Here is a 14930-nt window from a genome sequence, read left to right as displayed (position 1 = left end):
ATACTGAAAGAAGTACATGCAGGAATGTGTGGTCCCTATATGAATGAAAAGGTTCTAGTTGGGAAAAAAGTGTTCAAAACATATAAGGATTGGCCTGAAAAATTCCTTATGTTCTTTAAGGTTATCGTAGTACTGCAAGGACATCCACGGGGGCAACCCATTCTCTTTAGTAGATGGGACTAAAACAATGCTATCCATTAGTAAGAGGTCAAATCCTTGAGGGTGATACTAGAAGCTAAGATCTAGGAAAATGAATGGGCCCAGAAAATATATGAAGAGCTAGTTTTGATTGATGAGAAGAGGATGCGAGCCTTGTATCATATGCAGACTTATCAAAGGAGATAGTTGAGGCCTTTAATAAGGAGGTGAAGCCAAGAAAGATTAAAGAGGGAGACATGGTTTTGAAACAAGCTCAGCCCATCTCTTTTGATCCAAGAGGAAAGTTTAAGCCAAATTGGGATGGTCCATACATAGTCAAAAAGATCTTGCCAGGAGGTGTTGTAATAATATCAGACCTGGATGGGAATGAATTTCAAGAAACAGTCAATTTAGACATGCTCAAATGGTACTTTGTGTGAGATAGGCCCGCTAGGCTGAAAACCTATAAAAGTCGGTCTAGGCAAAAGTAAGGGTCAAAAGAAAAAAAAAAGAAAAAAAATGCTAGATTGAAAATCTGCAAAAGGTGGCCTAGGTAAAAGGAGAGATGAGAGAAGATCTGGATGGAAAACCTGAAAAGGCCATTCAGCAGGTTATAAATCTTATTTCTAACTTTGGAATGTTGAAAATTTGGTAAAACTAAATGTAAGAGGGAATAATGGTGTACCTGAATAAATAAAGAATTTTTTATTGCATTAACTAGAAATGGATTTTATTTAATTATGATCGCGAATGTTTGTGTCTTGAGGGATACATCAAATGATTAAGTAATTGAACTGCATTGTTTTGATTTAATATATGCCTTCTGAGTATGACAAGATAGGTGCTTGATATGAATGCCCTGATGTAATGGCCCGGCCCACTAGTGATATTGTCCGCTCTGGGCTGAAGTCCTCACGGTTTTAAAACGCGTCAATAGGGGTTACGAACCGCCAACTTATAAACCCAGCATCTCTCCCGTGTTTTTCCGATATGAGATTTGCCTAGGGTGTTACACCTGATAATTATCTAAAAAAAAAAAAAAAGGAGCTTGCTAGGTGGAAAACCCGAAAGGGTCGCTTAGACAAAGTTAGAGCAAGCCCGTTGAGATGAAAATCCAAAAGGACATTTCAGGCAAAAGTTAGGGCACAGAGAATGGAGTTCATGAAAGAGAAATGAGTCAAGGCAGAAACCATGGGGGGAGAGAAGAAAAAGAAAAATCAGAGGGAAATTGTATTGTGACCTTAAGGAAGTCTTTTTTGATGAACAATTCTTCTAAAAAACTTTAAGGCTATAAGAAAGTTTTTATAAAAAGAGGTCCCCCAGAGGACTAAGTTTTTTTTAGAATCTCTAGCAAAATCAGCATGCCCATGATAGGAAGCAGCATACAAGAAGCACAAAAATCACAAAAAGAGTTTTGAGACCCTGTCATCTCAATTTTTTCAAATCATGAAATAGATATTTTTTGGTAAGTCCTTAGACGTTGTTTAAGGCGCATGATATAGTTGTGTAAGGCATAGAAGAACATGCATCAACATGTCACCTGTAGGTGTGTAAGGCGTAGAATAACATGCATCACCACAATTTCAAATGTCGAACTACGAGGGGGTCTGATTCTTCCTCAGGATAGCGAGCGGGATACGTAAGTAGTTTAGGACCGCGGTCCTAAATACGAACCCACAACATTTCATGACAGATATTTTTTGGTAAGTCCTTAGACATTGTTTAGGGCATATGGCATAGTTGTGTAAGGCATATAAGAACACGCATCAACATATCACCTGTAGGTGTGTAAGGCGTAGAAGAACATACATCACCACAGTTTCAAGTGTCGAACTACGAGTGGGTCTGATTCTTCCTCAGGATAGCGAGGGGGATACGTAGGTAGTTTAGGACTGCAGTCCTAAATACGAATCCACAACATTTCAAATCACACAGTTGCTATTGTTAGGAGATCGTAGCTAGTCTCATAACATAGAGTGTATCGATAGAGCAAGGTACACTCAATTTTCACATGACACGGTTATCACTGTTATGAAACCGTAGCTAGTCTCATGACGCAGAGTGTATCGACAGAGCAAGATACACTCATTTTTCACATGACACAGTTATTACTGTTATGAGACCGTAGCTAGTCTCATAACATAGAGTATGTCGACCGAGCAAGATATACTTGATCCTCATAGCCAATGTTTCATAATTATTAGAAATTTGAGTTTCACTTTGACGAAACTTGAGCAATATTTTCGCATTGATTTCAACTTTCGCCAAAGTGGGGGGCAGACTGTAGACCCTTATTTTGTGATGAATATGTGCATTGAGGCCGTGGAAACCCGATGATGAAAAATTATATGACTGTAAGATGTAATTGAAGGCATGGAGCTGAATTATTAATTCCGTGGCATGATCTTGAAAAAAATAAAAATAATAATAAAGTTTTGGGAAAATTAATTTAATTAAATTTAATAAAATTTTATTTTGTTTAAATTTAATATGGATAGTTCTTAAATGGATCTAATTAAATTTAATTGGGCTCCATGAGCCTAAGAAAGCCTAGTTATGAATTTTAAATAGGACCCATTTAATTATTTTCTAAAAATTAAAATAACAAAATATCTCTCTCCTCCTTGGCCCCACTCTCTTCCTCACTCCCTATTGGTGTCACCCCATTTCCCTCTCTTTCTATTGGTTGGAACATCTCACCCATATTCCAGTCTCATTCAAATTCATCAATCCTAGTCATTTAAGTTATCTGAACTTTATCACACTAGGACTCCAAACCCTACCATACCTCTTCCTCACTCCCTATTGGTGCCTTTCATTTTTTTCTGTCTTCCTATTGGTTGAAACATCTCGCTCATATCTTAGTCATATTCGAATTCTGCAATCGTAGTTGTTTAAGTCATCTAAACTTTATCACCCTAAGACTCCAAACCCTATCACACCTCTCTTCCAAAACCCTATAAATACCCTACTAGAGAAGGGAAGAGAGGAGGATGGGAGGAAAGAGGAAGAGAAAATTCAGAGCTATAGGAAATTTAGAGATATTCAAGACTCTTTGAGTTCTTCCTTATTTTTTCTTTTCTTCAAGAAGATTTTCATACAAGATTTCTGGAAGTTTCTTTATGTTTTATTACAAATAAAATTGGTAAGTAGCCCTAAAGTAAGTACCAAAGAGGGCATTTGCGTGGAGCTTATGTAGAGCTAAACAGGAGTAAGCCAAGGATATCGTTGTCATACTAGAAGAGAAGATCCTTTTTTAAGGGTAGCTTGACTTAATGACAACTGCATTTACTAACAGGTAAGTAGCTCTAAACTTCTCGAATAACCATTGGCATGAAATTGTAGTAATAATAAAACTTTTATTTGGCAAATTAAAATTAACTTTATTTTTAATTTAACTAACTTTTGCATGTAATTAATTTAAATAAATACTTTGTAAATTAAAATTAATCCTGTTTGTAAATTAAACTAACAGTGGCATTTAAAATAAATTTAATTTAATACATGGTAATTGTAAAATAAATTTGCATGTTAGAAATCTTTATTAGGTTATGATTGTTTGGGCCTTATGTGATATTAGAATAAATTACACATGTACATAATTAACTTAGTTTAATTATCCTTAGGGTAACTTGGTGAAAATTAATTAATTAGGTTAAATAGAAATGTAGGATTATTTGAAATTGAATTTATTTGTAAATTAAATTCTCAATAATAAATTAATTTTAGTCATCTGGTAAATATCATTTAAATAATTAGCAACCCCATGGATAGGAATTACTTATGCATGAAAATTGTGTGTAAACAATAACTCTTTTGTGAATTACTTGTGTGTGTAGGATTAGAATTGCATTTTTTAGGATAAAGGAATAATAAATAAGACTTCTAGAAACATTAGTAGAGGACTGACACTCGAATCAACGAGGTTAAACCAGGCATAAGGGGTGCCTAACACCTTCCCCTTACGTACCCACTATCCCGAACCTAGATATTGGGCTATGATAATGACGGTTGTGGAAACTCTGCAAGGAGTAAGTTGCCATCCATGACCCTCGGAAGAAACACTGAATATGTCCCGGTTATTACCCGGGTGGCGACTCCTGTTTATTTATGTCTTCGTGGCATAAATCCTTAGTACCGTGGTAGTGTTATAGGAAGACAGTACTTACCAGTGGTTTGATTCTATTAGGGTTGTATGAATTGCATGTCTAGGAAATGTTGTCTAAGGAGGTGGTACTTTAGTGAGACTATTGTGACTTCACCATCTTTCCTGGGCATTACCTGGTACATTTTATATAATTCCAATAGATGATATTTCGCCTCACGCCCCCCACCCTTACACAGAACAGTCTGATATTCATCATCCATTTTCTTTGCTGTTGTTCCCTTCAGAGGAAAATCTGTAGTTGGATGTCCACCATCGCCACAAATCTTGCGAAGCCCATCACTTTTAAATGTAGTATTACGCGAAGGACACGCACACTGCCTATGGCCTGGCTCACCACACAACCTACAATACTCATCTCTGATTGTCCCATTCAAATCAGCAAGTTCCTGGCGCCGTTGCCTCTTATCTTCCCTCATCTGCAGGATGCAACAACTTCTCAATCATCCCTCCAGCAGCATCCGATGCCTTCTGTGTTTCTGCTTCGACTAAAACGTGCAAATCCTCGTTCTCGGATGGGTCCGGCTTCAGATTCCTCTTTTGCTGCGACATCCCCCTCCTTTACCCTTTGTTTGGATCGAGAGAAACGGAGAGAAAGAGAAAACAAAAAAAGAAATTTGATTGCTTTAGACATCAGTCAGAACGCAGAATTAAAAAGAAAGGAAGATAAAGGAGCAACGAATAAAAATTTTAACTCAAAATATTTTATTTTTAATTTATGAAAAATAAAAAAAAAATCTCTAAATTAATAAAAAATGAAAAGAAATAATAATTAAAATATCTAAATTTTTTTATAATATAAATAAAAAAATAAAGATATAATAATTATTTTTTTATTAAAAAAATTATATTTTTTTAATATTTTAATAATCTATTTAAATAATATAGAGTAAATTAAATTTATTTTTTCTTCTCTCTAATCACAATTTTCTCTATTATCTCTATTAAGTTAAAGATTCAAACAAAGGTTACTGACCTTTGCCTCTAATCACAATTTTCTCTCTTTAATTTCTTTTCATTGCCCTGTCAAGTTATGCATGGATCCAAACAAAGGTACAATTTGAGGATAAGTTTTTGGAGGTAAATGTGTTTTGGGTTTTTGGAGGTAAATATGGGTTTTTGTTTGGAAGGAAAGTTTATTGAGTCGAGGATTCTAGAGGCTTTGTTTTTGAAGGTTTTAAAACTTCATTCTTTCATTATCTTAATTTAAAGGCCCACAAAGGTAGAATTTTTCTTGATAATCTGATATGCGATTTCTTAGACTCTCTTTGTTCAATCTCTCTTGCCCTATAATCTCTAGCGTTAATTCTAGTGATAATACGGTGTGGGAGATCTAGCTCCCTCAGGCCCATCATCGAGGGGCAAACCAGATTGCAACATTCGACTAACGCCACGAAGCCTAGAATTCAAATTCTGAATTAAAAATGTCGAACTCAATACCTTCAGTGGAGTCTTTCATAAAATCAGGTCATCGCGATTTTCGCTTTCATGTGCCGCCACCGGAATCATTGTTACAAGTGTGAGTGGACTGATTATTGGTGGTGGAATCAGCCGGTGGATCCCATCGGCTGAGCGACGTCGATGGCTTCTTATTTCCTCTTCGCTTCCATAGTAATCAGTGGACATTGGTGATACCATTTTCGGATACTAGGAATCTAGATATTTCGAGTTTCGGAGTGGTCTCGGCAGCGATCTGAGGATTATATCGGTGGATAAAGTCCATTGAAACTGGGAGAGGTAGGATTTCAGAGAGCGAGGGATTTGCATAAATATTGTGTGGCATTGCTTTTGGTGATTCAGAATGGTTTATTCCTACTCACTTTCGGATCGAATAAGGCTTTTACAAGCTCTTAACTGGGAGTCTGAGACAGCTTTCGGGCTTTGAGCTTCATATATTTTATTCTGCGACATTAGATTAGAGTTATTTTTCATCAGTGATTATAGTATTTGTAGTATCGTCTGTGACATTCGTCTATTGCCGGAGAAAAATGATTTGGTTGAGGTGTAAGATGATCGAATTGGAAGATGAAGAGAAATTATCATTATTAATACTCTTCAGAAAATCCAAACTAGCTAAAACGGATTCTCAACAAAGTGAAAACACCAATGGATTATAGTTGATAAAATGATCCCTTTTCAAGTGGCTGCAAATCCTCTGCGATTTCCAACAACAAACCTCTCCTTCACCGCCTGCTTCGCATGTTGATCCCACAAGCTACATCCATCAAGTTGAACCGTTAACTTGAAGGGTGCAACATCGGTAGCCAGCCACTGATTAACGTAGAAGATGGTCTGGCTGCACTCCTTGTGAGGCCCAGTGGAGGTGACCTCGATGTAATCACAGTACCAGCCATGGTGCGACCCTGAGCCATCAGAGGTCAAGTTGAGGCGGCAGACGGGTGAGCCGATGCAGGGGCCGCGGCCGCTAAAGATATCGAGGTTACCACGCTCATAGTAGTCGTGGGAGGGTCCCATTAGGCCCCAGGATTGAAGGTCTGGGACCCAAACAGAGCGGCCTTGTGGATCACCGAGGGCCAGGCTGATCTTGGAATCGGTTCCAGCCTTGATGATGGATCCGGTCTTGACGTAGAGGGTGTAAACGCATTCGTCGCTCTGCACGAAAGATGAGAATATTATTACATTATTGATAACAAAGTAAGAACATAAGCATTAAAAAGTACAGAAGATAAGGGTGGTTTAGTTGATTACATGATCTCCAGCAGCAGCAGAGATGAGCGCGATCAAGAGTATTGTGGTGTAGAGACTCTTCTTCATTTCTTTATCTGCCTCACAGCTTTGGACTTTGTGAACTATGAGTAGATTTTGGGGCGTGATTTGAAGGCTTAATTTCATGTGAATATATATATATATATAGGGCTGCCACTACCATACAAGGAGTATGGGACCAAAGCATTATCGATGCTACTATTTTTTCTTTTTTGACCATTTCCTTTTTTTTTTTTTTTTTAACAACGGAAAGAAACCAGTTCCATTGATTGATTTGCCTAAACTAACCATTCTGCACAAGGCATGTGAGGTGGAATCCACAAAGATAGCCACGTGAAGAAAGCATGGCGCCCCGACTCTGCATCTGCACCACCGATATGTTGATTTTTTTTTTTTTTTTAATCAAGGATATGTGAAATTTTTTTTGCAAGATTTGAGATGTACCATTGAACGGCAGGGCAAATAATAAATGCCAGGACAAATTGATTAAAAGTTAATTATCATTCAACATTTTCTGCAGAAAGTATTTTCTTGGTCCCAATAAACGTGGTCTGTGGATCAATAAGAATTATTTTCTATTATTCCCTCTTTATTTTCTCAAAGAAACTATCTCCTTCCGACTTCCTCTCTTTTATCTCCTTGAAATTTATTTAAGAAAAGAAAACGTAATTAATTTTTCAATCTATAGTTAAAAGATTACAGAAGCTTGGATAGAAATAGGATAACAACAAGAAAACTATTCATTATTACATCCAATCAAAACGCAAATTAAGCAACGATTTTTATAATCCAATTTAGCCCAACTATTAAAGCCTATATTTTCAATGTTAATTCTAAGCTGGGCCATCATGGACAAACCACAACTAGACTTACACAACTATGATTACACACTAAAAATATAACTACCATACAATTTTTTTTTTATTATTATTAAATTTATATTAAATTGTAATGTAACTAGTAGACATGAAATAACATAATTACTCCTCACCTAGAGACAACATTAGTTCGAGCCTTGTATCGACGACATACGGAGTTATGACTGCTATCGAATTTAAAATTTTATCTATTAATGTTTCCCATGCATTTGACTAAAATTTACAAGTCCCATGCCATTCCATGAAAAAATAAGTAAAAAGGGCAATGCGAAATGTTGTATCACATAGACCGATGTAGAATGCCACACCTCAAGCTTATTGACAATGGCATGCCAAACTAAATAATCTTGAGTAGAGTTTATCTTCCCCCTTTACAATTTATAAACGCATGACATCATGAACACATTCACAAGCTTAAGTCTCTCTCTTAAATAGACATTTTAACAAGTTTCTTCTAGAGATTTTAGTAAAGTAACACGTAGAAAGCACATCAGTAGAGAATGCACCAGAAGATAAATTTTTGAATTTACAGCCGATTCCACCTGGCAAAATCAAATATCATTTAATTCATCACCAAATTCAATATATATACATATGTGTGTGTGTGTGTCCAAATTAGCATGCATGAGACCATCCTTCATTATCATTTATCATATAGGATATTCAGAATATTAAAATAAATAATTAAAAAAAATTACAAGAGATGTTAAGGTTTGGGATGCAATCAAAGGAAGTTGCTAGATATGTGATTAGAATCTGGAGATTGCAAATAGGTAGTAATGGTAAGTATACAAATCCATAAGAAGCCAGAGGCAGTGTGTTAGTGACCCAAAAATAGGGGTTAATGATGTATGGGAAGTGAGCTAACAGTAAAAGTAGGGGAGTAAACGAACCAAACTGTTCGCAGGCTACTCGAGGTTCAACTCGATAAAAACTCAGTTTGATTCAATTTGTTTTTTAAACAAGTCGAATTCGAGCTCGAGCTCGAATTTTAGGCTCGTTTGATAAATGAACCAAACTCGAGTCAGCTTATTGAACAAGCTAGTGAATAAGCTCATTTAATAGGTTCGTAAATAAGCTCGTAAGCTGGCTCGTTTACAAAAACATTTATATTAATAATTACATTTCTTAATGTTATAAATATATTTATTTTATTTATAATTGTTGTATAAATAATATATTATTTAAAATTATAATATAATCAATATATAAAATATAGTTATTTGTATTTTAATTTTTTAATAAAAATTAACTTAATTTATATATCAAAATAAAATTAACATGTTAAATATGTGCTCTCAATATAAAATAATATATTATTAAATATTATATTATTATATACAATTATGAAATAATCAAAATAAAAAGTGTATTTATAAAATATATTTTTTAATATAAATTTAATTTTTTATGAAAATTAAAGTTAATTTTTATATGAAAAATAAATTTAAAAAATTAGGCTATGTAGTTTGGTGGTAGCTATATGACTTAAAAATATGAACCCATCTCTCTCTCTCCTTTTTTCCTTCTCTCTAAATTTTGAAATTTTAAAAGATTAAACTTCAAGTTTGATACTAATTATCTAACCATTATTATTACTCGCTCTCTCTTTCTCCACAATCTCCCCCCTATTTCTTTCTATTAATACTGACTAATCTATCTATCTATTATTATTACTCGATATTATCCCTCACCCAGTCTCTGTATCTATAAACACCTTCTTTCAACTTTATCCAACCAATTTAATGCAGAAACATTAACCGATACTCTCTCTCTCTCTCATATATATATATATATATATATATATATATATATATATACACATATATATATAAGCGTATTAGTCTATTATATAATATACATTCCAATTTTCAATTATATAGTCCTTAAAAACTAATTAAACTATACTGGAATAAATTATACAAGGCATTAAGTGTGTATTGATTGTTAATACTACAACTAATATTTAAAAATTAAACATGTAATATGCACACACATACACACATATACTTCTTTTGTATTATTGTAATATAATTATAAAGTTTAAATCAAATAAAAAGATTTAATCATAGAGTGATATATTATAAGTACTTGGAGTGTTATACATATAATTAAAGGTTCTAATTAGCATTTGAGTCAATAAGAGTTAACATTTAAAGTTATAATTAATAACAATAATAATAATAATAATAATAATAATAATAATAATAATAATAATAATGATAATGATAATAATAATAATAAATTATGATAATATTGAAACCTTAAAAGTATTTTAAATAATTTACATATTTATATTATATAGTAAATTTTTAAATTAAATTTTATTAAAAAAGAATAAAAATAGAACTCAAGAATTTATTGACACGTACTTCAACAAAGAAACTAAAAGAATATGAAAGGGAAGGAAACTAAGAAAACATAAAAAAATAAATAAAAAGGATGGAAATTAAAAAAAATGAAAATAAAAAAAAGCAAAAAAAAAAAAACCGAAGGTAGGATTCAATCCTTAGGAAGGGATCCTGGTTACTTCATCCTCTGCCACTCGACCGCAGCTAATTTTCAGTGGAAACTAATCACGCTTAAGATATATATAATCATTTCAAATATTGAAGTAAAAGTCTCTTGTCCCACATCAGAAGTTTTGGTGAAGTAGAAGGAATTGGCTTCATTATAAAAGAAGAACCCCTTTTAAGTTTTAATATGGTTTAAAAACTGAAATTAGTCTTAATGAAACTTTAATTAAATTAAAATTAGAAGTCTTTATAATGACTTTTTTAATACTTTTTTTTATTTAAAAATAAGCTTGTTTATCATAAACAAGCCGAGCTTGAGCTTAGCTCGTTTATTATTTAAGCGAGCCAGGAGTTAGCCAAGCTCGCCGAGCTCTATTTTAATAAAATTTAAACAAAACGAGCTCGAACCTTAATATTAAAGTTCAAATCAAGCTTGAGCTTGAAACATATTCTTGCTAGCTAAGCCTGAACAAGCCAAAGTTGGACTCGGTTCGATTACACCCCTAAGTAAAAGCGACTCGATTCACAGACAAAGAAAAGTTAAAGTTGAGGCCTTAACAAATAAATCAACAATAAATAATTCAAGCAGTAGTTCCAAAAAAAAAAATATTTCAAAAAAGAATGCATACTTTTGACTCCCAGACATACCTTTTTGAGTTCTACCTACAGAACGTATGTTCTTTCATTAGAAAATAGATGAAAAATATATAAAAGCATGGCACAGTGAATTGTAATTGTCACATGCTACCAAGCATATTCAATGCAAAAGCAATTGCGATGGACAAATAAGTATCATGTGCAGTATCAATGATCAATTGCTTTCTCTTTTAAAATTTCAGCAATGCTCAGAGCAAGAATGAGAGTGAGCAATATACTGACGATGGCAATTACCTTAGATTAGTTGCTTGAGCTGCCAAGATCGAAGTCCATTGTGTAATCATATTCAATAGTTGGAATTACAGAGGCTACAAATTTCAAGAATAGGAAAAGATACCTACAAAGTATGTATTTGCAATCATGAGATAGACTGAGATAGAACAAAAAGAAATCAGCAGAAACAAAAGATACTTCAGTATTTGTTAAAATTCAAAAATACATAAAGAAAACAGGGAGATTTGAAATCAAAAATGGAAAACTCACTTGTCAACTTCTGGTTCAACTCCACGTGACATTAAGACATCAATAATTTTCTTCATGACAGCCCCATGTCGGCATGGATGTACAGAAGCATGCTTTCCAGGCAAGTGAGGATGGTCTTCAATAGTTACCTGCATGTAATTAAACTTGGAATGTAAAAAGGAAAATTCTGAGAACATATGACGTGATATATAAATCATATCTACATAAACCAACACTTGAGAAAGCCATCACTTTGAACAGAAAGATAATCTGTAGAAAACTTGACTTTAAACTTTTCTCAATTGCCATCTGAAGTTTATAAACATGAATTTCCCTTATAAAGTTCCCTAAGTTTCATAATAAAGTTCCTAGTAAACAGTAAATCAATTCTTCACACCAAACCCACCCCCCCCCCCCCCCCCCCCCGCGCTTCTTTTTAGATCTCTCTCTTACACACAAACACATACATGTCCCCACACAGATACAAAACTTTCCTCAACCTCTTGGAATCTCAAAAAATAGTGGTTTCTTTTGTTTATTGAATTCCAGTTCTTCGAACAGGGCTAGAAACTACAACTATAAAACAGAGTTTGAACAAATTTATTATGCCAGTGCTCGCTCATTATCATTTTGTAGATTTGAAATAATATCTCAATTCTCACCGTTTTGCGTGCATGGTCTTGACTAACATCTTCAAGTACAAGTTCTGGTTGCAGAAGCATCCTCGACTGCCATTAAAAAAAAAAAAGAAATAGCCAATACATTTAACTTTGCTGAACAAGATATCATTTGACATATTGAACCAGTTAAATCCTTTCAAATGTTGATACCAGCCTATAGATTTCAGCAATCGACTCCACAAATTATTAATACCAACAAATCATAACCTGTAGCCAGGTGAATTTTTATTTGCTGTCTCATTGGTTTAAAATAATTTTTCCCCCCAATAATTATTAAGCAACAAATAAAAGCAACAAAAATCTCATCAACACAAACCTCATCATATCCAGTGAGCCATACACGAGGAGTTTGATAATATTTATCATACCTGGAAATATGAAAAACCATGTTATACTGGGCTAAACAACACCATGGATTTCAAAAGGCACACTTCTTTCCAAACATTATCACAATACAATTACGGAATTTAAAAGTGTAACGATAACAACTATGATAAATTAGAGAAATGCTTGCAGTGTGTCTAACGCTATAGGGGCAGTTAATTTTGTAATTAACTAGTATTTTGAGTACCAAAATAAATCTTACGTGATGCTGACATCATATGTTCGAGTACGTAAAATATTGTCATCATCAGGTTCATGAGCTACAAGATAAGTAGACTGAAGTGTTGCCTGCACCATGTAGATATACAACTATCATAATCTCAACTTCCTAATAAGACTGCAATAATGATGTCAAGAGAGACAACATACAGGATCTGTTTCAATTAGATTGTTAGTGCCTTCATAGTCAGCCATGTCTGGAATATCTTCTTCCTCTTCACCCCCAAAGTATGAGGATATTGATTGAATATGATTCTTTTTGCTGATCTCTAGGGCCTCCATCGATGGTACATTATCATCCTCATCACCTTTTGTTTCTAGAAGAAATATTGGAACATGAAGTCAAAGAATTAAACATAAATTATCAAATATCCAGCTTTTTGGAAAGAAATATACCTTTTGGTTTCCCATGAGTTGCCAGCCAGCCATCATTATCTTCATTATCAAGTAGAACTTCACCGCCAGCAGCTTCATATTCTTCTTCAACAGAAGCAGCTCTTCGTAGGCAGGGAACTAAAGGGAAGTTAATAGCTTGTCATGAACTTACATGGTGATTGTAGAAATTTTCTAGAGCTAAAAAAAGAACTGCTTGACGTCCATATTTATTCTCCTTGAGTTATGGGTATATTTTCAGTAGTTTCACATAAATATAGCTTGTACTTTGTTTTACATTCAAAACAATGAGACTTGCAATTTCCCTAAACCATATTTTCTCTTGTAAGAATAACAATAGCTACCAGTCCTCACAATTGCCATAGATGTATACTAACATTTTTGACGATTCCCAAAATTGCATAACAAAATAGAGATTGAGAAGAAGAAAAAGTGGTGGAAGATGGCACCGTTACCATTCCGAGTGATCAAGAACTGTTTTTCTGGAGGCAAGTAAGACTTCCTCTTGCTTGGTTCGCCTGATTCCCTATTAAAAGGGCAGAAAAGAATAACAGATAGGAAATAGCAACATAAAACCTCATCTATGCAAAAAGGCCAATCCTTTAGAAAAAATTGTAACAAAAGGGCATGCTAAAACAAGGAACAGAAGAAAATAGAAAAAAAAAAAACCAGTAAAAGATCCAATTATATCCTTCACAAAACAAACAGCAATTCAAATTCCATTATTTCCAAATCAGGAACAATTGTAATTTAGTTAAGAGAAAGGAAGAACGGTTATAAGATTGAGGCTAGAGCTCATATAACAGTAAAAGAAAGCTTTAAAATAACCTAACTATTAATTTGGATTATATCCAGTAAATTCCATGCCAAAATACCCATGATCATTAAAAATCCATATATGAAACTAATATTGCAAGACATGACTTCACTCACTAATAATGCCTTCTCAACAAAACCCAAAATCCTTAACCTCTAAAATCCAGTTCACTACAACTAGAATTATGTGCCCACAGAAAACTGAGCAATAATCACAACAAAAAAAATATAAATTGAAATACGTAAAACATTGGGGATGGGAAAGAGGCAGATTACCAGGACCAGGTGGGGCATTTAGAGACGAGATTGTCACCAGCAATAATGAATTCGCTGACGCTAAGAACGCCTTTCTCTTTGAAGGCAGAGACCGTCCGCGGCCCTGTGATTCTCTCTACTGTGCCTTTGAATGCTTCGTGAAGCTTCTGTGACAGTACCATCTCTGGATATGCAGATAAAATAACAATTAAGTTCTGGCAAACCCTAGAAATTGCAGAGAGAGAGAAAGAGAACCGAGAGGGGTGGGAAGGGTGAGAGAGAGAACGGCGTGGTTGTCCCGTTAACTTTGCTGCGATGGTTGGCTTTCCCTCTTAGTTTTGGTTTTATTTATTATTTTCCTTTATAATTAAATTCTCACACATATATTTTTTTAATTTAAAATTACCTATTCCATCACTTTTTTTTTTTTACTTTTTTAAATTGCAGGCTGTCTTTTGTTTTGAAATAATAATTTATTTATTAATTTATTAACGTTTATATTTAACATATATTGAAAATAATATTAATTATTTATTTTTTTAATTAAATAATATAATTATTTAATTTTAATGAATTCGATCCTTTATTGGAAGTAGATTAATTAAAAGTTAGTTAGGATAAACAATTATGTTTATCAAAA

The 14930-nt window shown here is 33.8% G+C and overlaps 2 protein-coding genes across 2 annotated transcripts; both read right to left on the bottom strand.

Moving 5' to 3' along the window:
- Nucleotides 1-6321: 6321 nt before the first annotated feature.
- Nucleotides 6322-7845, bottom strand: LOC110669590 (PLAT domain-containing protein 1). The gene is made up of 2 exons (XM_021831299.2): nucleotides 7013-7845; nucleotides 6322-6916 (listed from the first exon to the last, which is right to left on the bottom strand). The coding sequence occupies exons 1-2, from the start codon at nucleotides 7154-7156 to the stop codon at nucleotides 6440-6442; spliced, it is 621 nt and encodes a 206-aa protein (XP_021686991.2). The 5' UTR covers nucleotides 7157-7845; the 3' UTR covers nucleotides 6322-6439.
- Nucleotides 7846-8174: 329 nt separating this feature from the next.
- On the bottom strand, nucleotides 8175-14636 carry LOC110669642 (autophagy-related protein 3). Its single transcript, XM_021831380.2, has 10 exons — nucleotides 14312-14636; nucleotides 13675-13745; nucleotides 13223-13339; nucleotides 12977-13143; nucleotides 12810-12895; nucleotides 12540-12591; nucleotides 12206-12271; nucleotides 11565-11692; nucleotides 11316-11418; nucleotides 8175-8450 (listed from the first exon to the last, which is right to left on the bottom strand). The coding sequence occupies exons 1-9, from the start codon at nucleotides 14470-14472 to the stop codon at nucleotides 11322-11324; spliced, it is 945 nt and encodes a 314-aa protein (XP_021687072.2). The 5' UTR covers nucleotides 14473-14636; the 3' UTR covers nucleotides 8175-8450; nucleotides 11316-11321.
- Between the last annotated feature and the right edge of the window lie 294 nt (nucleotides 14637-14930).

This window comes from Hevea brasiliensis, chromosome 13 (assembly GCF_030052815.1).
Source record: "Hevea brasiliensis isolate MT/VB/25A 57/8 chromosome 13, ASM3005281v1, whole genome shotgun sequence".
NCBI lineage: Eukaryota > Viridiplantae > Streptophyta > Magnoliopsida > Malpighiales > Euphorbiaceae > Hevea > Hevea brasiliensis.
Note: the sequence above shows the minus strand (reverse complement) of the source record. Positions and strands in the feature narration are given on the sequence as shown.

Excerpts from the sequence above, each read along its gene's own strand:
- LOC110669590 (XM_021831299.2), bottom strand. The coding sequence starts at position 7,156 with ATGAAATTAAGCCTTCAAATCACGCCCCAAAATCTACTCATAGTTCAC. Across the intron at positions 6,917-7,012 it reads CTGCTGCTGCTGGAGATCAT|AGCGACGAATGCGTTTACAC; the intron begins GTAATCAACTAA and ends TCTTTCGTGCAG.
- LOC110669642 (XM_021831380.2), bottom strand. The coding sequence starts at position 14,472 with ATGGTACTGTCACAGAAGCTTCACGAAGCATTCAAAGGCACAGTAGAG. Across the intron at positions 13,340-13,674 it reads GTTCTTGATCACTCGGAATG|TTCCCTGCCTACGAAGAGCT; the intron begins GTAACGGTGCCA and ends ACTTCCCTTTAG. Across the intron at positions 11,693-12,205 it reads AAGACCATGCACGCAAAACG|GTAACTATTGAAGACCATCC; the intron begins GTGAGAATTGAG and ends AATTACATGCAG.